Below are 25,783 nucleotides of genomic sequence, written 5' to 3'. Positions count from 1 at the left end.
TTATTTTCCATCCAAATCCCTCCACCATCCATCTTGCAACAGCAGCGCTCCCCGCTCATCCTTCCAAGCGAGCCTTCCTTTGCAATCTGCCTTTGCTGGGAGATGTGCCAGTGTATCCATCCCTTTCCTCGAGGTGTGTGTTGCTTTGCAAGATGCTTCCTTGTGCTTGAAGCTGCTTTGAGGAGAAGCAACTCTTTTTTTTTTTTTTTTTAGTTGAAGGGTGCTTTTTAGCAGGCGAGGTGTGGAGATGGGCTGGGATCCAGCCTGCAGCACTAATCCTTTGTTGCAGGGGGCTGGGTGACCTTTTAAACTAGGAGCTAAGAAAGAGGAGAGCCAAGAAATTCAGGTAGATCAGCTCAGTCTTTGCTTGTTAGTCCCAAGGACTAGTTGGAGTTGCTTGGACATACATAGGACGCAGCCTTTTCTAAGCCATGAAACCCAAAAAAATCCGTGCAGCGTGGTTTGGGTTGCCAGCAGCATCTCCCCATGCCATGTAGTGCCTTTCCCCCCTTGCACTTGCTTCCCCCAACCCTTGCACTTGCTTTTTTCCCCCCCCCCTTGCACTTGCTTTCCCCCCGCCTTGCAATTGCTTTTCCCCCCCCCCGCACTTGCTTCCCCCCCCCCCCCCCCCCCCCCCCCCCGCACTTGCTTTTTCCCCCCCCCCTTCCTTGCACTTGCTTTTTTCCCCCCCCTTCCTTGCACTTGCATGGCAAGTAAGCGGGGCGTGCCCCGCTCCAAAAAAGAGGGATATTACGCACGGCACTGGTCACGGATTTTCCCTGCCAAAGGGATGACCGTGGAGATGCTGGGAGGATGGACCAGCACCACTCTGCAGCAGGCTCATGCCAGCCACGTGCTTTAAGTCAAGGATGCTTTTCATCCCTGGAAAAGCTATTTTTAAGCAACGCACGTGCCCATCCTGAAAACCCTCCTCGGTTTCCCTCCCTTGGTAGCAGCTGACGCCCATCCCATGCATGCTGCTTCCTCAGCCCCTTGAGCATCCTGCTCTCAACCCCCCTCCCAGGTTTGCTCCGTGTACTTTCTGTGATCTCTATCCTCCCTCCCATCACAGATGGATTAATTAAAATGGGGAAAGCGGTTTGGAATGGCAGGGATTAGTGGGGATCGCATGGTGTGCGTTAATGTCTACCCCCCGCCTTCAAAGCCAAATGTATTTCCTGGGACACCGTATAAGAGCTAAACATTAAATCAAACCTTATCCCAAGCCACTGACCTGATACTTAAAATAGAGTATAGAGATGAAACTGTGATTAAAAGCCTGTTATCACAAATAGGCCTGCCTGTTTAGTTTCAAATAACTAAACTGCCTGTAACATATCACACGTCTAAATTTCGTTTTCTGAGAGATTTCAATTCCTTTATAGATGAGATGGAGCCTGGAAGCAGACAGTGATTGATAGACATTAACTAGCTGCAAAACCGCACCAGAAATAGTGTCCAGGCAGAACAGAGAAGAAAAGAAATCAACCCCCCAAAAAAGCAAAGATTTTGCATTAGAATTAAGGATCAAATTGCCAGTGTGAATTAACAAGAAGAGTTTGAGCGAACTCATCAGCAGCTACGAAGCCTTTTGGAAAGAAAGGTGAAAGTGATGGAAAAGGAGCAACAAAAAGGGTTTTTCCTCCTCTTTGGAGATGTAGGGTTTTGACCACGGGTGTCTGCAGCCAGGGGCTTTCCCCCGGGAGTCTCCTGCTGGGATATGGGATGGGGAGAGCTGCCAAAAGCCCCGTGGAAATGGCTCTGGATGCCGCTCGTTTTCCTCGCTGACCTTTTCAGGTGTCGGCTCGGCGCCGGCTGAGAAGTGACTCGCCTTCGGCTGTGCCGCAGGGCCGACGGGCACGATGCGAACAGCTCCTGACAGCACAAAACGCTCGGGGGTAGCGTCGCTGGCTTTGATGTTGGAGCTGAAGGGATGCAAACAGCCCTTCTTGGAGCCCCGCTTTATCCCAGCATCGTTAGGCGCTCTTTCTCAATTAGAGGCTGATTCGTTGAAGGGGGAGAGAGGGGAGGAGGGTTGTCATAAATAATCCATTGCTTTTCTTTATGGCACTTTTCATCCAGGGATCAAAAGCGCTTTGTAAGGGTGCAGAGAATTCCGTTTCCAGTTGTCAGTGCCGGTGTGGGAAGGGAGGGTGAGGGGCTCGCTGTGGGTCTGGGGGCAGGTTGGTGCTTGAGCCAGGTGTGAAAATGATGGAGTGAAATTAGTCGTTGTGGGGACGGTGCTAAGGGTGGAATTTGGGAGATGGGCTGTTGGTGTTAATGACTACCAGCCTCTGGGTCTATCAGACCTGAGGTGAGCACCAAGCTGAGCATCCAGGCAGACCATAGGGATACAAGCAGGATAGGGGAGAGGAAAAACCTGGCAAAACCCAGCTTGAAGCTGTCCAGCTGTAACAGCCACGCTGCGATTATACATCCCCTTCCCAACCGGCAGAATAACAGCCCGAAGGGGATGTGCCAAGTGCTGATGGCACCGTTTGGGGTTGGATGTTAAATGTCCTGGAGTTGGGTGGGTTTTCCTTGGCTGTCTGGGACATCTTCCACCTCTGCTTTTTCCCTGTTGGTGTCTGAATCCCATCCCATGCTTCCCTTGCAGATCCTCGGCCTCGTGATCCTGTGCGTTGGGATTTATGCCGAGGTGGAGAGGCAAAAGCACAAAACCTTGGAAGGGATCTTCCTGGCTCCGGCCATCATCCTCCTCCTGTTGGGTTTCACCATGTTTGGAGTCTCCTTCGTCGGCATGGTGGGGAGCCTCAGGGACAACCGGACACTGCTGAAGACGGTAAGACCGATACCGTGCAGCCCTCCGGGTGGTCTGGGTGATCTCCAGGAGGAAAACTAATGCGTCCTAATGAGTCACCAGCATAGCTTACAGCAACGGTGGGCCCCTTCCTGGATTTAACCGCTTGCATGATGTGACTGCTTGGTGTTTTCATCTCACCTATGAAGTCAGAAGAGGGGTATCAGGGAGAGGATGTATTTAAATTGTAGAGCTGGCATGCCAATTTCCCTGTTTCCCACAGCCGAATCCCTCCCAACACCTGCAGGAAGCACCGCTGCCTTCCTCCTGGGGTAACAAGGGAGTTATTCTGGGGGCTGAGGTCCTGTCTCTGGTGGAGCAAAGTTTATTTTAGCCGTGACCATGCCAACAGAAAATAGCTTCGTTTCCTTTTGCAAGGGAGCTCTTAGCAGAGAGAAGAGTTACTTTTGAAGTCCAAACTGGAAGAGATCCAGGACACCAGGGCAAAGCTGTTCACTCCTAACCTGCTCTCCGGGCGTTTTGTCGGTGTGTCGAGCATCTGACCACCTGTCCTCCCTGCAGCTCATCATTGCCCTTGCTCTGGGGTAGCACCCCTGCCTCCAGCGAGGAGCAGGAGGCTGCAGGGTTTTATAAGCTGAATTATAAGCCATTCCCGCCATTCCAACGGGAATGAAGCTTTTCCATCGCCCTCCTCCTGGCCCAGTGTCCATCAGCGAGCTCCGTGACAGCTCTGTCGGCTCTTTGGCTGCATCCAATGCTCCCTCAGTGAAGAAGTTGCTTTTGGTTGAATAATCCGTGCTGGTCCGTGGAGCCTTCCCACCAGCGCACGTGTGCCTTGCATGCTGACAGCTTGCGTAACACCTTCGTCCCCCACTGGTTTGGGTTGATTAGTTTATTCAAATCAAACACTCCGGGTAGCTAGTGCTCACTTGTACCGGCTTGCAATTTTGCTTTTAAAAAATTGCTCAGCATTTGCATTTCCAATTAATACAGATGGAAGCCCAGATCAGAAAACCAATATTGTCTTTGCTTCTGCGTGAGCAGATGAAATTATCGTTGCTTTTTGATACGTCTGGTTTTGTGCCACCTGTGATAGGTGGTGGTTGGCGTGGCACTTGAAGAGGTTGCAGGGATCAAAGTGAGCGAGCGGCAGCGGTTCCCCATCAAATCTCTGTTGCAGCGAGGTACCAGCTGCTCTGTTTGAGGGCTGCCTCCTAACCCCGGTGTCTGGAGGAGTCGCCGAGTGCCCAGGGACATCCCCTCCAAGTGATACTTGTGATGTTGAAATAGCCCCGATAGCTTGCTAGCTTAAAAACTAATTTTTAATTAATTCCCTATCAGCCAACCTTTTCTTTCTGTTTGGATGCTAAGTGGTAACGGTGGGCATTTCCCCTAATCCCTCTTTAACATATAACCCTCTTTCTCCTGTCCATCAAGGCAATTGGGAAAGCTCTGTATTTCTTTACCATCTAAGCCTAGAAAATATTTTTCTGCCAAAGCTGAAGTTACGTTGCTTGCGGAGAGCATTTCATCTTCCTTTTCCTTTGTCTGCTTTTAAAGCTATTCACTCTTGTGTTCATTCTATTTAGGCTTGTTCCAAAGAAGATAAGTACTTCAGATTTCCAATAATATTTTTCTTTCTGCGCTAATACTCATGAATCATGGTTAATACTCTGTTTCCACAACGCGGTTTGAATTTGGAAGTGGAAAATTGACACATCAGAGGGTAGGAAATCTCATCCTTGGAGCGACCCAGGGCAACAGAAACCAAAGCTCATTAACGGTATTTCACAAGTTGTCGGCTGAATCAATTCTGCAATGGGCGCAGCTGAGCAAAAGAAATAATCCTGCCCGTTTGGGTTGGCTTTTTCTCCCCGTGGATATAAGCAGCTTCACGCCTGCCATGTGGGATAAATAAAGCAATACCCGGTCAAGTCATCACGCACAATAACACTTGCATCCCCTTTGGCTAGGAGATAAGAAGGGGGACGTTTGTCTCGTGTGTTAAAATAAGTTGTATTTCTGGGTGGTGGGGGTTTGAGGTTACTCAAGGCTCCTCGTCTGCCTTTAGTTGGCTGCAGAGCAGCACAATTAGCCCAGTACTACATCAGTTATCATTTTCCAGGAGCAGATAAATGAAGGGATATTCCGTAGAATTGTTTAGGTTGGAAAAGACCTTTAAGATCATCAAACCCAACTGTTAACCCGGCACTGCCAAGGCCACTGCTAACCCATGGCTCCACTAATCCACTATCCATTCCTGGTAATGGATCCAGCCTAATTCCCAGTCTTGGAACTGAAACGTTTCCCCCATAGATATATTCAGCTTGATGGGCACCAGCACAAGGAGGAGGGCACAGCAGCAGTGAGGTATTTTAGAAATGCCCTCGACGATGAGCTAAGTAAGGGTGTTCCTTGCGCGTGCATTGCACAGTTGCACAAAACCAGGAGGTATTTGTGGTCTGCATGGAAGAAAAATCATAATCGTAGAATCATAGAACGGTTTGGGTTGGAAGGGACCTTAAAGACCACCCAGTTCCACCCCCTGCCACAGCCCAGGTTGCTCCAAGCGACGTCCAACCTGCCCTTGAACCGTTCCAGCTGATGGGGCAACCTGTGCCAGCATCTCACCACCCTCCCAGTACAGAATTTATTGTTAATATCTCACCTAAATCTGCCCTCTTTCAGTTTAAAACCATTCCCCCTTGTCTTATCACTACACGCCCTTGTAATGGCACCCCTTCTTGTAGGAAATAGTGTTGCAAGCTCATAGCGGGCAAAAAATGCACTTAAAGAGCATCTCTAAGAGCCGGTGCCACGAGTGTGGGTTTGCGTGTCCACCTCTGGCTTGCTCTGCCACCTTGGATGCCCCGTGGAGGACTTGCCCACTCAAAGGGGTTGAAGGTTTGTATGGGAGCAACCTTAGATTAGTGTTTTCCTGGTGGAGATGCGGCTTATCCCAGCAAAAATGCTTTATCCTTGTATTTTAAACAGTGAGACTGGGCTGCACTGGAAGAACCATCGCTGCTGGTGTGGTTTTATGGTACCGGAGTACTTGATGGTTTGTTGTGCTCTTACCTGCTCATGGTCATATTGGCAAAACCACGTGGCCAAGCCTGGACTTCTCAGTTGTGTTTGTGTTGGAATTGTCTGTGAAACATATTACCATTTCTATCCATCAGCCAAAAGTGGGTGCTCCTACCAGGAATTCGTAGGGGGTTTCACTGTGGGGCATCCTCAGTGTGCAGCAACCTCCCCAGGCATGGGAGACTGGAGGTTGCTTTCATTTGTAGAAGTTGTTTCCTACTGGTTTTGTGCCGAATTTTATCAGGAAAACTCTTGAAAAAGACATTATTGGTTAGAGGGTTTGTAATCTATTCGCCTTGAGGCGGAATCTGGTGGTGCAGGGGCCACGGAGGAGGGAGCTCTGCCCTCTGAGCCCCAAAACAGGCTCCAGAGCGACCTTGGAGATCGTATCATGAGGCAGCATAAAAATGCTCGTATTGATGCTGATGGAAAATCAGTGCATGAGTCCCATCAGGCTCCTGGGAGCTTGGGTGTGCAGACGGACTGCAGCTGCTCGAGTGCCTGCACATGCATTGTCAGGCACCCCAAGTTCCAACGATGAGCACAAAACACCCCAAAATTTCAAATCCCTGATAAAAATGGATTTGTCTCTTCATCTGAATAAATGTCTTGTTAACCTGGAGAGCAGGCAATACATCCCTCTCTGTTTAGGAGAAAATATTTCAATGCCCTACAAAAATTGATGGGATGGCACTTGACGTTAATAACCATTTTATTATATATATATTTTTTTTTTTTATTTTTTTTTTTTTTTACACAAAATGCAGTAGGTGCAGGTGCGCACCTGCTTGTTAAATCCTCGTTCATCTCCCTCGCTTACTGCCGACTGATGGATTTTTATTTCCCTTAGCTCCCTGGAGAAAAAACATATCTCTTAGGCAAAACAGGAAAGCACCCAGCCCCCGAATCTGCTGCTGGATATATTATTCCAATATCCCCCCCTGCAAGGTGTAACACAAATTACATTTTGGTTTTAATCTTTTCCTTATCAGCCTTCTTCTCTCCACTCATTACCTGTAATTGTCATGCACAACCCCACAACGCGTACCCGTGTGTAAGCCAGATGATCACATCTTTAACGACTTCTCTAATAACCCAAGCGAAGTCTATTCAATAAAGCCACCGCCTGCTTGCAATTTTCTGCTCAAGTTTATTAGAAAAATTACCGGCAAGGCCTGGGGATTTTAGCTGCTGGCGCGTGTAATCGGCGTTATGAAGGCTCGTATTTAATCAATGGTTTAAGAATTTGTTTGCAAAGCAAGTTTCTTCTATCGCCATTAACATTTGCAAGGCTGGAAGAACGGCGGATTGTCTGGCGAGAATGGCTTGCCTTTGCTTTGAGGGAGTTCAGGGTAATTTAGCAAATAGACTGTAAAAATCAATATTTCTCTTGCGCAATTAGATGGCTTCGAGGAGCTGGGATGCTTTGGTTTAGGGACTGGAAATGCAACGGGACAGCTGCTCTGGCAGTTGGGTTTTGCAGTTGAATATGCCCAAACTGGCCCCTCTTTGTGCCTTTTTTAGAGCTTTTTTTTGCTAGAAATGTGTTGTGTCTTACTCAGCATCTCCTGCCCGGGGGCTCGGGACCTGTGCGCTTACCCGGTGGATATTTGAGCTTTCAAAAAATCAATAAAGCCCTGAATTTTCAGGGTTGGATTCCATAGAGTTGGTTTTATTTTATGCCGAACAGAAGAGAGATGAGGGTCCATGCAGGCCAAGAAATCCAACTTTTCCAATTTTCTTTTCCATTTGGTAAGTTTTTTGGGTTCTCCCTGCCTTGTGTTTGTCAGACTTGGCCACCCAAGGCAGGATTTGACCTTGGGTTTGTGGCAGTGAGAGGTGAGCTGCTCCCGCAGCTCTTTTGGCCTTTTGCAGGTGTTATATTTATATATATATATATATATATAAATATAAATATATAACCAACATAAAAAATACGTAAATACTTTTTTTTAATATAAATATATATAAAAGCAGATTTATATCTATACTGCTATTTCCAAATGTCAGCAACAGCAAGATGTGAAAAGCAAACTCCAGCAACCGCCGCCAGCTTTGCCACTTATTTTATTTGCAATTTTGTATTTTCACTCTGAAGGTCGACCCACGATGCGACTTCCTGAGCGGGGCTTGATAGCTTGATATTCGCTTTCCCACTCCCTCTCCAGCCCCTGATTGCATGTGTAAATAGAGAGATTAAACGCTGGGAAATGGCAGATATGTCAGGTTTGAAGAGAGGAGCGAGTGCGGCTGCGGGGAAATGGTTGGCAATCACAGAGCTATTGTGTGGCTGGAGAATTGTCCTTCTCCTGGGAAGATAAATTCCCCCTCGAAGAGAGTCAGCTACTAGAGTGATTTGAAGCTTGGGGGCCCTGAATAAAAGCAATCAGGGTAGCGCACGTGTGAAGGAGCACTTTGAGGTCTGAGCTGGTCCAGGCAGCTGGGTTTTGTTCTGATCGTGTGGAGAAAGGGGCAAAAATTAACACAACCCCCCTCTATTGCAGCGGTGCCGTATAAAGCATCCCTCTGCCACGTCGCCAGTGCCAACTCATTACCCTATAGCAGCCACTTAAAACTGATTTTAAGTCAGAGAAGGTGAAAACACCCATAAGTAGCGCCTTTCCCTTGTTTTTCTTCTGTGTTGGGAAGCATTGGGTGAAGTAGTTTAAAAAAGTTTGTGTTTTGTGGATGCGTTGCTTGCACTTAACCCACTTGGGTATTTGGCTCCGGTGAATTCCTTGTGGTTTTATGGTGCTGGAAACCCTTTTGGATGAAAGCAGAGGACGTGGTTGGGGTGTCCAGCTCATCCATTTACCGCAGGGTGTGCGTGGTGAGCGTGGTGACCTGGGGGGCTGGAGGAATTTGGGGTGAAGCTGGGGGCTGGCCTGGGTTTGCAAAGCTGGTGGGTGATGGCTGGAGGTGGATTTTTCTGTCCCTGCAAAATGCATGAGGGAGACCCAGGCGGTTGAAGATGCAGGGGAAAAATGGGAAGTTTGTGGGCAATATGGAAATTCCCTAACAGAAAAAAAAATAAAGCAATTTCCAGCTGAAATGAGATTTGACCAGCATCTTCTTTAGGCTGTTTTTTCAGCTATTTCTGCCCTGTTAGAGGATGAAGGAGAAGGAGTTGCCCCTTTTGCCCTAGCCACAGCAAGAGACCGTGCTGTGTGGTTTTTCCATCAGTGAGATGCGGCTTTTGGAGAAGTGGTTGCAGGTTTTGGTTGCAAAAGGTGCAGGTTTTGGAGGTCAGGTGCATCCCACCTCCACCACAGCGCCACGTGTTACAAACCAGAGCAGCATCGATTGCTGGGACGGCAGCGCTGGGAGGCTCCGGCTGTGTGGTGTCATGGACAGCACACGCCGAGCACGGTGGAAAACTTGATAAAATAATAAAAACTTCTGATTACAGGTTTGCATGAGAAATGAAGCTGCGTTTCGGTGTTTGAACCCATCTGGGGTTATGATTGCTGCTGAGAGAGAGGTCACCAGGCGTTTTTCCACTTGCTTTTGTCAGCTTGTGGGGAAATTTGGGGTTAATTGAGGATGCTTTGTGCAAAGCATCACTGCAACACCCCATTTCTCTTTATGCTTCCTGAGGACTAGGCTGGGGTCCAGGCTGCGCTGCCCCAGCTCCTGCATCCTCAATGAAAAGTTATCTCTGGATATTCTACTACCAGCAGGTTTCAGTGATGCTGCTTTAACTCTCCAAAAAACAAATTCCCGGTAATTAGCACACAAATAGACCCTGCTGGAAAAAAGTGATTGAAGAAACTCCTTCCTGCCGAGGTTTGCTTGGGAATCTGCATATATTTCTTTTTACTTCCTAAGCCCACTGATTATACAGCGTGCTCTGATTACAGGCTTTCTGAACAAAACCACCACTTTCTAGATTTTTTTTTCTTTTCTTTTCTTTTCTTTTTTTTTTTCTGCTTAGCTGCACAGAGGGGTGGATAAATGAGGAGAATCTGACATTTGCACAGCAGCAAGCATTCGGGATTGCCAGGAGAGCTGAAAATATCCCCGACCCAGGAGCAAAAGCAGGAGAATCCCATCTTTGTGCTAGGGACCGGAGCCGGTGCAGCAGGGCTTGGGAGCAGGCAGGTACCGATGCTTCCCTATTTGTGTAACAAGCATCCAGCATCTTCAGCCTTCCCCTGAGTGGGATGGACCTGCAAACCCTCTAAAACTCAAATCCCTGCAAAATACAGTGAGAAAAAGCCTTGCAGAGACCCTCCAGCGCTTTTTACCCAGCCCTATGCATCTAATTTATTCTCCTTTAAATCTGTGATTTTTCAAGCCCTTCTAATTATTATTATTTCATTTGCTTGAGACAAAGTGGCAAACCCCCGGGTGGCAGAAGGAGCTTTGTACGAGAAGTCATGGCTGATCTCCTCCCTTTAAGAGTTGCTTGCCTCTTGGCTGGGACTTTTTAATCACCCCAACGTGCTTTAAAAGGGGATTTGCTTGGCCCAGGTTTGGCTCTGAGGGAGAAGAGGGGGCTGAAGCCCTGGGGGAGTTAACGATTCCCTTCCATACTAATTATCGGCACTTTCACACTGAATTTCTTGCAGTGTGCCCGCTCACCATCTTTCTAGGAGCAGTTTGGGAAGGTTTTGTGAGCAGCAAAAACCCCCAAACTTTATTCTTCCCCAGCCTCAGATGTTGAGCATCACCAGCAGACTCGCAGCATGTCATGTTTCTTTCCTTGGCGCTCACCCCTTTCTTCTTTAATCTCATCGCTAAATTAGCCATTGCAATAATAACAGCCACCCTTGCAGCGAGTTAGTGGGGCTTCGCAGCTTCTGGAAAACCCGATGAAGGGCTGACGTTACAAAATCCTTCCAAAAATCCTCCAAGAGTGGATTATATGGACACCTCTGGAGTTATGTACCTTTTCAAAACGAGTTTCTGATAAATAAGAGTTATATCTCGTGCTGCATTTTGACTCCCTAAAGAGAACCGCTTGAAGTTGGTGCCACCCGTTGCACGGTGAAAGAATGCTGCTGAGCACCCGGATAAGAGTGAGGAGAGGTTTTTGCAAAGTCTGAGGTGATGTTAATAGCATCCAAGTGGTTTAATCTGTGTTAAGAGTTTCCAGTGAATAGCCTGGTGTTCATTAAAGGATTGAGCTGATTGTGCCATTGAAATAGTTTTCTGATGGGGGGGGGGGGGGAAGCAACAAGTACAGAGATCTTTGAAAAGAGGTGATGTTTGATTGCTTGGCTCTCAAAGTCTGAAAAAAATCAGATTTGAAAGGAGCCGTTGCTCATAGAACTGGATGGAGGGGAGGTCTAAGAGGTGACATCCATCCCTTTTCATGAAAACCTCCTTTTCTCTGGGTTTTGGGGAACACGAGCATGTTACATCTGACCTGGTGTTGAGATGGGAGCAGGGCTATAGCCAAGGAAGGGTTAAAAGCAGCTGCAGGCTATAAAAGACCAAAGGGAATAAAAAGGGGGTTTCTGGCAGGTCTGGGGAGCAAATTTGTTCTTCCAAGGGGCAGAGCAGGCACCTGTGGGACTTGGTGGAGGTAGGGCTGGTACCTGGGCTGCGGGGGATGGACCACGGCTCTTGGGTAGCCCCAGTGGGTTGTTTGCAAGGCTGCTGGCTCTTCGGGGATTAAACCCAGGCTTCTTGGTTATTCAGCTTCTGAAGCATAAAGGAAATGTGTCTTTTGGCTGGAGGTTTGGCAAATGCAGGCGTGAAACCCAGATGGGGTGACGAGCCCCAGCCTGGGTACATGGGCAGCAGGGGCACGTTGCCTGCCCCCTGAATAAAATAACGTGGTTTGCGTGGATAAAATAGTGCCCTGGGCAGGGAGGGTTAGTGCTGTACTGCTAAAACAGAAGATGTTCTGCCAAGTCTCTTCATCTGGGCTTTGTTGTCCTTGTTTTATCTGTGTAGGAGACATTCCTGACAGATTTTGGTGGGTTGTTTTTTGGGTTTCTTTTCTTTTCTTTTTTCTCTTCAAAGCAGCTATGAAAGCTCTTTCGATGTGGGAATAAACAATTATTTGGGTTTTCAGAGGAAGGGCTGCATGCAACTGTCAGGAAAAAAAGCAAACCCTTAGAAAGGGCCACTCTGCGTGGGAGAAAGCTCTAACATGTCATTGGGAGGAAACAGTTCTTTTAAAAATTTAAAATTTCAGTCTGGGGATCAAAAGCTCTGTGTTTCTGTGCTTATGTGAAACCGTGGACTCTTCTGTGGCCAGTCCCGCCGAAGAAGGAGGAGGTGGCAGGTGCTTGCCAAGGGGATGATTTAGTGGCCTCCCAGGTAGAGTGAAAGATTTATTTATCACACGCCCCTGCATCGGGTGTGCTTCACGCCAGCGGCACATTTGATCTGTTCCTGTTTATCAAGAGGGAACAACCAGTTCCCTGTCTGGATGCCCAAAAATGCAGCAAAACCTGGGGGCCACCATCCTGTAAACTCCTGGGCATGGAAAACCAGGGTGATTCGTGTTTTATAGGAGGAGAAATTAAATTGCACGAGTTTCTTTTCATCTTGGGGATGGGAGGTCCAGATTTTCCATCCCTTGATGACCTGTTGCCACTTCTATATGAAAAGGTCCAAACCCTTTTCTTGCATTGGCTTTGGTGGGGCTGACTTAGCTCCTTCACTGCAGAAGCAGCTATAGAAATGGATAAAAATAAAATATTGGGGAGGTTATTTGCATGAATGTGGAGTGTACCTGTTCCCACAGGGGTTTAATGGTGACTGTAGAGCCTGGAGTGAGGATAAAATTCAAAGAGGGGGTTCAAACCCCTCTGTTCCTCCTCTGTTCACTCTATAGGGTCTCATTATATGGGGCTTGCAGAGTCTTTTAAGTATGACCAGTAACTTTTTCTCAGTAAAACACCCACTTGATTTCTTAAATTAGGCAGCTGTTTATGATCTGCCTGTACTACTTTAATATGAAGTTCATCAAGAGGGCAGGAGGATTCAAAAGCAGCATCCTCAGCCTCAGTTTTCCCAGTATCCCACTGCAGAGTAGCCAAGAATCTATTTATAAGTTTATTTCTTTTTGTTTTGGCTTGTATTATGGCCTCTCTAGAAATTATCATCCTCGTTACAGTTCTTACTATCTCATCCTTTCCTGTGACTGAGCCGAGGGAGGAAATGGATCATCAAGAAGTAAAATCTTTTCCTGTATCAGCCCCTGGTTGCCACAGGGGAAACTCCTGGCGCCAGGTAGAAAGGAAGGCTTTTTGGGGATTTTCTTTTTCTTTCTTTTTTTTTTTTTTTTTAATTTTTTTCCCTGCAGTTGTGGCAGCTGGTTACTCTCCCTGGCCGCGCTGTGAGATCACAGCAGCATTTCACAGCTGGAGCTTGCTCATATTAAATAAACATCACAGATTTCTCTGGTGCTTTCATGATGCTCCAGGAGCTCTTCCCTCCTACTGCCTGTGTCTTCTCCTTTCCCCACTTCATCTCTGGCAAACAGCATCCCTCTCCCATCCAAAATCCCTTTGGAGCCACACTGGGGCTTGGCATCTGAGCTTCCCATGGCTTATAGGTGTCTCAAGTGCGTCTGAGCTCAGGAGTGATGCTCAGCCTCTATCCATGGCTCAGGGCTCCTTCCCTGGGCTGGCTCCCAAATAAATCCCTGCGTGGCTTATCCATCCCTCAGCCTCGGTGCCTCCAGCCCGTCCCTGGACCCGTGTTCATCCCTTCTGCCAGGTGAGGACACATTTGAGCTGGAAATTGCAGGTGGCTGCACGCTGCTCGTGGTCTGGAAACGAAGCAGCAGCAGGTTTGCACCCCTCCGTTGGCCAGACCCAGGGCTGGAAGAGTTTACTCTGGACCAGCTCAGGATTTCAGGTGGGTTTCAAGCTTCTGGGAGACGAAACCTGATGGAGAGACATCCCATCTGGTGGAGGGAGGTGGCAGAAAACCAAACACCCAGAGGGCGTACGGGAAGGGATCGCTCCAGGCTACCTATATATTGCTTATGTCAAATGACCCTAATGAAGGGGGTTATTCCCCAAATTGGAAGGAGATTAGTCTTTAAACCTGAGGTGGTGCGTGGTCCCTGGGTGCTTTCCTTCTGTGCTCAGTTGGGCTTTGGGAGACATTAACGATGAGCAAAACGGCGCCGGAGACTAAGAGGAGGGAAGGGAGCAGCTTGGAGCTCTGCTGATGGTGGGCATGGGGGTGATTAGTCTTCTTGTCAAGGTGTTTGAGGGAATTAAGCAGTATAATTTATTGTGAGCTTTTGAATTGATGAGCTATTTAAAGGGAGCTGGCTGCAGCCAGTGTTAATTTAATCAGAATTGAGCAACTTCTCCCCGATCCAGCCGTCTCGGCCAAGAGGAAGGTTTTACTGGGGAGTTTCTCTCCACGAAAACTGGGCTTTGCTTTGTGCTGGGTGGTGGGTGGGATCCTCAGACACCTTCCCAGTTCCTCCTTCGCAGCGTTTGTCTCCTCTCAGGGCTGCAAATGGTGAAGCCTATGGGTGACGCCGTGGAGGCACCACCACTTCCATGCAAAGGGTGAATTTTTGCAAAATCTGGGGGGAAAACCAGCTCTTCAATGTACTGCTTGGTGGTTCGGTTTTATTTTTACTTTGCCATTTTGAACTTGCTGCAAATCTGAGGCAGCTCAAGGCAGGGTTAAATGCTGTTTAATGTGGATTTTCACTCATTATTTTGCTGCTGGAGTCTTTTTAAGGACCAAAACTGATTTATTGGGGCTGGCAGACAGCAGGGGCTGCAATGCACTGGTTAAAAGAGACCAGCATGGACGTTGCCAGCAATTTTGCTCCAAAACGTGTGTTATGGTTACCGGTGGTTGCTGTAATCCTTGTGAATGCAAAAAAGGTGCCACCTTCTGCTCTGTCCATGCAGCTGGCGAGGGTTTGCACGCTCCGCTCGGCCGTTATTTGGGGGAAGAAGAGCTGGTTTTTGCTCAGGCTGCACAATTTTCCAAGCTCGTGCTGGAGACCCAGCTTTGTGGTTGCTTTTCTTGCAAACCCTCTATAAATTATAAGGGAAATTCTGGGCTTTCTGAAGGCAAAGTTACGTGTGGTGGGGTGCCCAGGGGGGCTGGGCATCACCTACGTAACAACTTCCCAGGTTTGCAGTTTTCCTCTTGCAAGGAATTGCTATTGGCATCTGCCGTGGCTTTCTTCCTATTTAATGCCGCCGCTTTCCCTCTGTTTATGAAGACCTTGAGTTAAACTCTTTTTCTGGGGGGCTTGCTTTCCTGGAAACGATGGTTTGGCCACCTATGAACTTCCTTTTGAAAGCCACGTTCGGTCATCGTTTTCCTAAGAGCTGGGTACAGTTGGTGTCCCATGGACCTTTATAAATCAGATATCAAACGTGGATATTAAATATTACCTTCGATTTCAGTATGCACAGCTGAGTTGCATTGTATAAACCTCGCCTCTTACACCTTGAACTGACGAGCTGCACGGCAGAAATTGAGGCTGGAAGAAGGAAATGGAGCGGGGGATAAAATCAGCGCATGGTGTGCAATGGCCAAAGCGCTAGGAAGAGCGGAAAAACCACCCAGCAACCGGCACGAGGGGTCTTTGGGGTTCAAATCCTGGATTTCTGGGGGGAGCTGCAGGGCTGGTGCTTTCGGAGGGGCCTCTCATGTGTTGGGCAAGAGGAAACGCTGCGCATGCCGCGCCGCGCTGGCTTGTAGGTGATTCTGGGTGTGCTGGTCTGACCGCGAGCGCGGCGGGGTCCCTGCTCGGGCTTCGGAGCTATGGCGGCTTGTCTCTGCCCGCAGCGGGCTGGGAAGAGTGCCAACCGCTTCCTGGTACACAAACGAGAAAGCACTCTTTTTTTTTTTTCTTTTTTTTTTTAAAATTTTTGCTTTTTTCACCCCTTTTTTCCTTTTTTTTGCTTTTATCCTCCTTTTCCTCCTTTGGTTTCCGTTTGTTTCCTTTTGTTTGTTTCCTTTTGTTTGTTTCCTTTTGTTTGTTTCCTTTTGTTTGTTTCCTTTTGTTTGTTTCCTTTTGTTTGTTTCCTTTTGTTTGTTTCCTTTTGTTTGTTTCCTTTTGTTTGTTTCCTTTTGTTTGTTTCCTTTTGTTTGTTTCCTTTTGTTTGTTTCCTTTTGTTTGTTTCCTTTTGTTTGTTTCCTTTTTTCCTTTTTCCTTTGCTTCTTTTTTTCCCTTTTTTTCTTCTTTCTTCTTTCTTCTTCTTCTTTGCTGCTGCTTGCTGCTGCTTGCTGCTTCTTCCTGCTTCTTCCTTGCTTCTTGCTGCTTCTTGCTTGCTTCTTGCTTGCTTCTTGCTTGCTTCTTGCTTGCTTCTTGCTTGCTTCTTGCTTGCTTCTTGCTTGCTTCTTGCTTGCTTCTTCCTGCTTCTTGCTTGCTTCTTGCTTGCTTCTTGCTTGCTTCTTGCTGCTTCTTGCTTGCTTCTTGCTTGCTTCTTGCTTGCTTCTTGCTTGCTTCTTGCTTGCTTCTTCCTTTTTTTTTTTTTTTCCCCCCTCTTTCTTGAGTTGTAACTAAGGCTGAAGAGCAAAAACGTTTCCAAACCGGAATTCCTCTCACTGCTTGCCGCAGCGTTACGAGCTCTAGCCATGCCCTGATTGATCAAACTGTGTACCACGCTGCCCTGGCCTTCCTCCCAAAGCAGCCCCGTTTTATATCAGTTCAGATGCACATCATCTCTGCCACCAGATAACAGGTGCTTAGTTAATTGAATTCCTTAATTATGGGATTCCTTGCCTAATTATACCTGGCCTGTTATGAACGGATTTAGCTGGTGATGGAAGTGATGCTGCTGCTCTAGTGGAGCCACGCTCGTTGGCTGTTCGCAAATATGCACAGTGCAAATCTCATCAGTGGGTAGATAATTAAAAACCCCGATAGTCTGGGGCATGAAGTGGCATTTTGCTGCAATGGTGCTTTAGTTTTGGCAAGCTTGGGAAATCATTTCGGGGCATGTGGGTCCCTGCACTGCCTGCCTTTGTAAACAGGCTGTTCTAATAAACCAGTGGTCAAAGTGAATATTGTGGTAATAAATTACCTCTTCCCCCCCACTTCCTGCCCCCCCCCCCTTTTTTTTTTTAACTTGCTTTTGGATTTTTAGCTAGTTACCATGGTAACTTTCCACCTTCCTTTTTCTGGTGAGTCTCCAAAGTCGCTGCTGGAGGTAGCCTTGGGGAGACAAGTGTGAGCCGGGCAGAGCTTTGCTCTCCATCCTCTGCCAAGTCAGGTGTGATGCCCCATGAGACCTCTCCTTTAGGGACCAAAGCATCAAGAGACTGACGGGTGCAGGCTGCAAGAACATCAGACCTTCTCCTTTCAATTGTTTGCTCCATCAGGACATTGATTTCCAGCCTAAATGTGGTGCCACAATCCCTTCTGGCAGAGGCATGAGTTTTATTGCCCATATCTGGGGGATGGATGATCCTCCACTGGATGTTCAGCTTGGAAATGTCAGTGTTCCACCTGGCGCCAGCATCCCATCGCAGAGGGATGCTGCGCACCTGTGACTACCCAGATATAACATTTGCTCCCACTGCATCCCTTTTACCCTTTTCCCCATGCAGAATTTGGCCACTCAGATGGCTTCTTCTTTCAATCCATCCATCCTTCCTTCTTGCCTCACTTTCTATAAGGGAGCAAAATGCTTTACCTGTTAGGACCAAGATCTTTGGAGGAGATTTTCAGGTCCCTGGGGAGCTGGTAATGAAATGACATGACTTCAAAGTGTTTCAAAGCAGCTCCTGGTTTTCAGGTCTCCCTGGTTGTGGCTAACTGCCTGACTTGGAGCGGGGCTAATCCTTCCCTTTCTCTTTTCAGTTCTTCTGGGTCCTTCTGGTGATCTTCCTCACAGAGCTGCTGCTGCTATTCATCGAAATCATCTTTGAAAACAAGGTGGGTGCGATCGGGGAGGCCTTTGGATGCTGCGCGGTGACAGACTGCAGCCCCGCATCGTCGGGGAGGAAAATTCCTCAAGGATCTGTTAGCATGTGCCCTGAAAATGAAGGTTTTCATGGCTCTTGCTCTGCTGGGGCTGCACATTGTGCTCCAGAGCTGCGATGGATCTCCAGCACCACCCAGAGCCGCACCGCAGCTCCCTGTGCAGACTCTCAGCCGTGGTTTTGGTGTTTGGTTTTTTGTTTGGTTTTCTTTTTTTTTTTTTTCTTGAAGGCTCATTAAGCTCCTCATCTCAATTATGTTAACTGCTGGCTTGCATTTGCAAGGACAGGGACAGGTTAGAGTTATAGCTGAGCTGGCGAGATGGTAAATGCTTCCAACAGATGTCCTTTTTGGCCGCTCGCCTTCTGCCGCAGAAACCCTACCATTTTCAATTTAAACTTACCCTTGCAATCCATCAAACAATTAAATTGCTAATCTCAATCTCTGCTGGCTCCGTGAATGCACAAGGCAGGAGAACAACTGAGATTCCTACCTACGGACTCTAAAAATTGATTCCCCTACATGCAAACAGCTTGATCGTTTCCAACCCATCAAGGCTGGGGTTGGAGTTGTGGGCTTGGTGAACACCAAAACCAGGTTGGGTTTGGAGCTGGGGGCTTGGTGAGCCCCAAAGCCAAGTTGGAGCGTGAGTTGTGGGGTTGGTGAACACCAAAACCAGGTTGGAGTGTGGGTTGTGGGATTGATGAGCCCCAAAGCCAGGTTGGATTTGGAATTGTGGGCTTGGTGAGCCCCAAAGCCAGGTTGGGGATGGAGCTGGGGGCTTGGTGAGCCCCAGAGCCAGGTTGGGTTTGGAATTGTGGGCTTGGTGAGCCCCAAGGCCAGGCTGGGGTTGGATTTGTGGGCTTGGTGGGCCCCAGAGCCAGGTTGGGTTTGGAATTGTGGGCTTGGTGCACCCCAAGGCCAGGTTGGAGTTGGAACCAGGAGCTTGGTGATCCCCAAGGTCAGGTTGGGTTTGGAGTTGTGGGCTTGGTGAACCCCAAGGCCAGGCTGGGGTTGGAGTTGTGGGCTTGGTGAGCCCCAAAGGCAGGTTGGGGTTGGGAGCTGTTGGCTTGGTGAGCACCAAGGCCAGGCTGGGACTGGGAGCTGTGGGCTTGATAAGCCCCAAAGTTGAGGAGAGGCAACAGCAGAGGATGTTGCCTTTTGGATGCTGCAGCCAACTCCATCCGGCAGCTTCTCGGAGCTTTCAGAAACCCTCTGATCCCTGAAAAACCTGGTGCACCAGTTCTTCTCCAAGGAAGATCAGATTGCTTGAGTCCTTCCTCCGTGTAGAAAAACCTATATCTGCTGCCTCATAGAGGCTGTGTTTTTGTGAAATTCAGCATGAAATCCTCTGCTTTGCTCCACCTTTGAGCCTCAGTGACGGTGCTCAGCACCATCCTGCACTGCAGGATTGCAATGGGGAACCACTGGTACCATCAGGAGAGGGGACTGCAGCTTCATGATTCAACTCCTGGATTGAGTAGAAACCATTAGCACCTAAATTGTGCCTTAATTTAAATTTAACGGGCGATATCAAAACCTAATTAAAAATCAAACAATGAGGGAGAAAGAAAAGAGAGATCCGACAAGCGATGAATCCACTTGACCTGAAATTGTTCGGAGGCACAAATCTGCATTTGGAACAATGGTTGTTTATTTAAACTTGATAAAAACATATTTAATTGGATTTTGTATTAAATAAGCAAGGACGAGGAACTAATTTAGTGGCCTTGAAGCTGCTAAGCATTGAAATGGGCTCTGTTGATATGCAAATGGGGTTTGGGAGATTATCAGAGATAATGGGTTCAGCATCCTTGAAGGGAAAGGGAGTGGGGAGGTCTTATAACCAGAACTTCATGATTAACCCTGTGACATTTATCTCCCACCTTAAAATCAAGATTTAATTACAGAGGCTGCCTTGGGGCTGGCATCTCCTGGGAAGGCGTTAGGCTCGTGGGGTGAGCCCATCTGGGGAAAACCAGGCAGAAGATGGTAAAACCCCGGCATTGCCTGTTGTGTTGGTCTTCACAGTGGGCAAACTGGGAATTAACATTTTAATAAACTTCCACATGAGCAATTTCTTAAAGGTTTTTTTCAGATCTCCTTGCCAGATCCCTCGCTGTCGGCAGGCTTTGTTTGCTGCTCTGACGTGCCTTCATCTCTCTTTTTCTTTATTCCCCGTTCTTCTCCCCATTCCCAGTTTGCCCAACCTCTAATTTTCATGTCAGAGTGAATTATGAAAAACGTTTTCTTCCCCTCCCCCCCACCTTTCCTCTGCTTCTAACTCAGAAAAAAAGTTCCTTTTTCCTTCATTAATATTTCTGCTCGGTGGTTTGTCAGGCAAACCTGCACCAGGCTCTGCATAGGACATTTCGAGCCACCGCTCCCAGCTCCCTTATACGCTTCCCAGGCATCTATAAAATACATTTTCCATTCCATTAATGTTTAATGTGAAGTGCCTGATGTGGCAGAGCCTCCTCGGAGATAGGGCAGCAGGGAGAGCCATTCCCTTTCAGGGTGTGATTGAATTCCTGGATGATTTGTTGGGATTAGGAGTGATTGAGGGCTCTGAAGAGGTCTCTGCTCCCGTATGTTGCTCATCCCATGGATAAATCACCGTGCGGCTGGTGGCGTTGGCTGTCGCAGCCCGTTTCACCCCCTCCAGCCCCTCCTAACACAGCAGAACCCCCCTGCCAGGGGTTAAAATCCTGTTAGCCGATGAGATTGAGAATTTGAGGGAGCTTTCAAAGAAATCACCTTAATAATTCAATCTAATATAGGAAAAGCTGGGTGGGCAAAGGTGTGTGGGTCTGCTCACACATGCAGGAAATGGGGAGATGCTGTGGGATGCTGCTAGCCCTGAGACCACAAAAATGATGCTGCTAGCCCTGAGAGCTCAAAAATGATGAATTTTGCCCCAGGAAATAGGCTCACAGGTTAAATTCTTACTCCGGTAACAGCTGGTGACACTTGCTATGAAAAAAAATTCATGTCCTGCAATATTTTCTCAGTGCCTTTCCCATGTGTGAGCCATGGTTTTGGTTTTTTTTCTGTCACCAGATGAATGCCGTTTTCCACTCCAATATCCAAGAGGGCATCAGACACTATTACGATGACCTTGACTTCAAGAACATCTTGGATTTCGTACAGGAAAAGGTTTGGGTTTGGAGGGAGGGGTGGCATTGGGGAGGTCTGGTTGTGAAGTTTGTCAAGGAGTGGTGAATTCTATGCCTGGCTGAGGCAGAAGCATCGGTTTTCCCTGTATTTTTGGAGTTTATTCCCATCCCTGCGGTGCCTCGCTTGATCTGTCTTGAATATCTCGATCTTTCTTGGTTTGCGCTGCTCTTTTGGCACGGTTTTGCGTTGTGCTGCTCTCCCAGCTCACCCCGCAGCGGGGTTTGGTGAGTTTTTCTGCCACCTGTGTGCCCTGCAAAGAGCATCTTCTGCTCCACACCATGGCGTGGACAGCCAGGCTGTTTATATTTCCCGGTCTTGATGGGAAACCAGCGCCTGATGCCTGAAAGCTCTTTTGATCGCTACCCCAGCCTGCGCAGAGAGATGGAAGGATAAAATACCATGGGCTAAAGCTGCTTCAGGCTGCAGTGACCCTTAGGTAGGCCACCTTAGGTAAGTCTTTTTACTCAAGGTGTCATCAGTAGCTGGCCAAGCCCTTGTCTCAATGGGAAAAGTGCAGATAAGGTGTTTTCACACAGTTGCTGGGAGGAGAGGAGACCTCCAGCCTCTCCACAGGCAAGACCGGGAGCAAACTGCTCTTGGTGCTGACAAGAGCTGTGCCCAGTCCAATACTGGGGCTTGGCATAGTCTGCTTGAACGTTTTTATACGTGTGGTTGCATATTCTGTCTCATATCGAACACTCAGAGCCTGCCAGGAGCTGGCAGGATCCAGCCCCCATCCTCAAGCCAGCCTGCGGGTCAATTAAACCATCCTCCCAAATCTATTGTTTTTAACCAAACTCTTGATACGCTGCTGCTGTCGCCTTCTATTTTATGCACCATGTAGCTTCTTTGAGGTACTAAGTATTAAATATTAAATTAAAACACCTTCCTAATTCCTTCTATTGAGGCCCGGCTAGATCTGTTTCTCTTTTGACTCTTGAAAACCAGGGTAGTGGTGCTTCAGCAAAGCGATGATGCGTCCCCGTGAGTACGTTGAAAAGCCAAGTCGGGTCAGGATTTGAAGTCATTACGCACATCATTGAGTGTCTGGCTGGTCCGGACAAGTTTGGTTGGCTCCAATGTATAATTTGGTTTTTCCAGTACTGGTGAGAGCTGCTCCTGAGAATTTGGGAGATGTAGGTTTTGCTGGTGAGGATATTTGGTTTATCCGTTATTTGTGTTACTATGAGAGGGAAGCACTTGGCTCGAAGCATTTGGCGAATGGGAAAAAAAAAAAAAAAAGTGGGAAAACCCCAAACTTTGAGAGCTAGGAGGGAAATCGCAGCGATTTTACATCTCCTGGGTTGGTTTTGGAGAGCAGAGCCAGGCTTTGCCGGCAAAGCTGCTTTCAGAGAAACTTTGAACGTTCTCACCTCAGCCTGATTTCTCGCCTTTCATTATGGGTCGAAGCATCACAAACATGCGAATCTTGTCTCTCGCTTTGAAGAAAAAGGAGACTGCGAAGCTCTTTCTTTGATGTAGCTGGAATTCAAGGCTGGTGGTGCCCTCCACTCTCCCCTTTCTGGGCTTAAACACCTGCTTTTGATTCTTGGAGTCATCATTAGTGAACCGAGCACATTAATAAGACCAGGAGCCCTCTGAAGGTCGCAAGATGCAACTGATTCTGAGAAAGATCAGAATCTTTTTCAAGTTTTACTCCAACCTCTCTAAAAAGATGCTGTAATTCAGACCTCTCTGTATGAATGATAAATGGCTGCTGCCACCAGCAGTCGGGAAGTTCATGTTGGAGCCATCCCCAACGAGTGGTGATGAGGAGATTAGACCACAAATTTCCAGATAAAGCAGAACATATTTGCGGGAAGGATTCTGTATCTCCAAACAAGCAAGGATCAGGTACTGAGCATATAATCTCATTGCATTTTTGCAACATTTTGCCCTGTCTCCTTCTTCCCTTGACTTTTAATAAAAAGTTTTCAGGGGGACGATCTTCATCTCAAAGTCTCTGTCTGTACTACAAGAAGTTGGCTGCCACTTATAGTGTGGCTGATAAGTCTTGAACGTCTGCACATTTTATCTTGTAGCGAGAGAAGGAGCTCTGCAAGAACGTTTAGCTCATCACTGTGAGCTTTTCTATTAGCAATTATGATTTCCGATCCAGGAACGACAGCAACGTTGGGCAATTGAAATGTAGGGTTGCTTTGACCTGAGGGTAGGACAGGGGAGAGGCGATGCAGAGGAATAAGTGATTTTAAGAGAAGGGAAATTGCTTTTACGGGACCCGAGCAGCCCGCAAGAGAGTGAAGACTAGCAGTCAGTCTGGAAGGATTGCACCCAGACCTGTTTTTTTGATAAAACACAATCTCAGAGCAGCTTGTTACCATCGTTTAGGGGTTATTCTCACTGTTTTCCTTATTAAAACCCTCGTCTATGCATAGGTGAGCCGGCACATGGCTTGTTTAGGTCGGACAAAACCACACTACGCTCCTCAGGATTTCAATTTTGCTTAAACCCTCTCTCAAGCGATGTTTTAAAGTACAGCCACCTGCCTTCCACACTTAAACCAGCATCATACAGTAAAACCAGCAAGTAATTATTGTCCGAAGTGCCAGACGTTAATATTTTTCATTACCAGGTTGATGGTACAAATAATGTGGTTTTAGCTGTCGACACCTGCTTGGTCTGGCTGCCTGTGAGCAAATAGATATGGAAATAAATTGCCCTAAAGAAAATAATACTTAGATGTTTTTATCAGGCATTTTTGCTGAACTATTGCCCTTTGCAGGCCTTGGATGCGAGGCTGGAGATCACGGCGACTCAAAAGCCCAGGTCTGCTGCAAGTTGCTAACTGCAGCTCTCCGCTGCCCCTCGCTTGATCTTTTTTTTAATGGTTTGCCAACTACAGGTGGAAAAGGAGAGTTCAAAGCGCTTTGCTGAGCACAGGATTTGAATTTCAAAGAGCTGCCGGGGCTGCAGGTCTTCAAACCCCAGTAGCTCCAAACTCAAAGTAAGGCTCGGAGGGATGTTGCGCTTGGAAACCTCCTCCTTTCTCCTTGGGGAAGATGAAAGGCAGCTTTCACCAGCACGGCTCGTTCCAGCACGTTACAGAGTGATGGTTTTGGTCGTAACGAGCCAGCATCTTGCAGGTGGCGGCTGCGGTCCTCAACACAGAGAGCTCCTCGGATGCCACCCGCGAGGCTCTTTCTGTGGGCTCGCGTTGGTTTTTCTGCTTGTTGTGCTTCTCCCAGCTCCGGGAGCCCACCTGAAGGTAAAACCCACACTGCAGGCTGTCTTGGCTTATGAGAAATAAATCCAGGCACAACAGGAGTTTGGGCTAAACCTCTGTCTGCAGAGAAGAAAACACCCGTGTGAGGCTTCCTGGCAGCTAATAAGCCTCGTCATAAGGATTTTTTTACCAATTTTTGCACAGTTACAGGAACAAATGGAAAAAATTTCTTTGCAGCCTGGGGATATCAAATAGGTACCAACAGCCCATACCCCTTTAGGTGTTTTTCTCCCCCTCTTTCTAGGCAACGCTCACCCTCGCTAAGGGGAAGGATTAAAAGCAATAGAGGAATTAAAGGTAAGAAGTTCAAAAATAGTTGTAAGTCTGTGGGTTGGCTGCTCCTGGCCGTATCTGCACATTTTGGCGTGGGAGGAGGCCAGGAGGACCCTGAGAGCTGGTGGCTTTTCCTACTCCCACTGGCGAGTATTGCCCCCAGCCCATCAGCAGGATGGGGAGCAGATGCTCACAGAGTTAAACCTCTCCCGAAAACTGCTCCTTGAAGAGAGTGGTGCTTCAAGAAACAGGGAAAACCTGGTTTTTTCCTGTTATCAAGCACACAAACCTCTCCTGCCCACTTCAGGCTTTTTTTTTTTCCAGGAGAAAAATGTAAAGATTCAAGCTTGTTTACCAAGAGAAGGGATGACTCGGTATGTAATAAGCCCACTTTTATTCTGTGGAGAACAGAAAATGACTTTCATTAAACTTTCTTTTTCTTTTTTTTTCCCTATTGTGCGAACAAAAGAAAAAAGCAGCTTTCTTCCTTTGTAGCTGTAGCATTTGATCTCTAATTTAACTTGACGGGAAGAGAAATCCCTGTTAGACTGCAGAGCCTTATTAGCATTTTGTCGAATGGCACCAACTAGCTGAGCTGCCTTCGAGAGCCAAGAAACACGTTCATTCAAGGTGCTGAAAGAGCCATCTCTCCTGCGTGCCCCAGGAATAGGATGGATTAGTCACCTGTAATTAAATCAGTGCAGCATGAATGAGCCTGGGCTCGTGAAAGCAAGGATGCCTCCAATACACGCATGCACGCATCTAGAGCTGCTGCGCGCCTCTAAAATGGGGCTAAACACTCACATTTCTTTTTTCACGCAGCGTCTTCGACTTCTTATGTAGGGTCCTGGAAAGCAGAAAATAACTGGGGCTGTCGGTGCTGGCACTGGGGATGGAGGGCAGGGCTGGAGGGGGATGCGTCGGCAGGCTGGAGATGTCAAGGTTGGTTCCACTGCATGTCTCATCCTCTCCTTTTCTTCTTTTTGCAGTTTTCTTGCTGCGGTGGCGATGAATACCGAGACTGGGAGGTTAACCAGTACCACTCCTGCAACGGCAGCGGGCCGCTGGCGTGCGGGGTGCCCTACACATGCTGTATCAGGAAGGTAAGGCAGCCAAGGCACGGCAAGAGCCTTTATTTTAGTCAGTATTTCAGCAAAACACCCTCTTCCAACTGGTTATTACCGTGTATTTCTGTGCTATAGGGTTTCTTGTAAACTGCATTGCCACCTTGCAAAGCGGTTTGAGACAGCATCAGCGTGAGGTGGTAAAGAAATAAAATATATATATGGACCACACTGTATTTTAGTAGGCTCTGCTGCTTTAACGTAGAATAAATACCAAA

The 25,783-nt window shown here is 47.7% G+C and overlaps 1 protein-coding gene across 2 annotated transcripts in view; it reads left to right on the top strand.

Moving 5' to 3' along the window:
• The window catches only part of LOC130160506 (tetraspanin-15-like), an 89,169-nt gene that overhangs the window by 57,294 nt on the left and 6,092 nt on the right, over positions 1-25,783 (top strand). For both annotated transcript variants that reach the window (XM_056363070.1, XM_056363071.1), the window contains exons 6-9: positions 2,618-2,803; positions 17,628-17,702; positions 20,808-20,903; positions 25,431-25,544. In XM_056363070.1, the coding sequence (XP_056219045.1) occupies positions 2,618-2,803; positions 17,628-17,702; positions 20,808-20,903; positions 25,431-25,544 (471 nt within the window). The remainder of the gene's footprint in view (positions 1-2,617; positions 2,804-17,627; positions 17,703-20,807; positions 20,904-25,430; positions 25,545-25,783) is intronic.

The sequence above is a fragment of the Falco biarmicus genome, chromosome 18 (genome assembly GCF_023638135.1).
Source record: "Falco biarmicus isolate bFalBia1 chromosome 18, bFalBia1.pri, whole genome shotgun sequence".
Classification (NCBI taxonomy): domain Eukaryota; kingdom Metazoa; phylum Chordata; class Aves; order Falconiformes; family Falconidae; genus Falco; species Falco biarmicus.
This window is presented reverse-complemented; position numbering and strand designations above follow the sequence as displayed.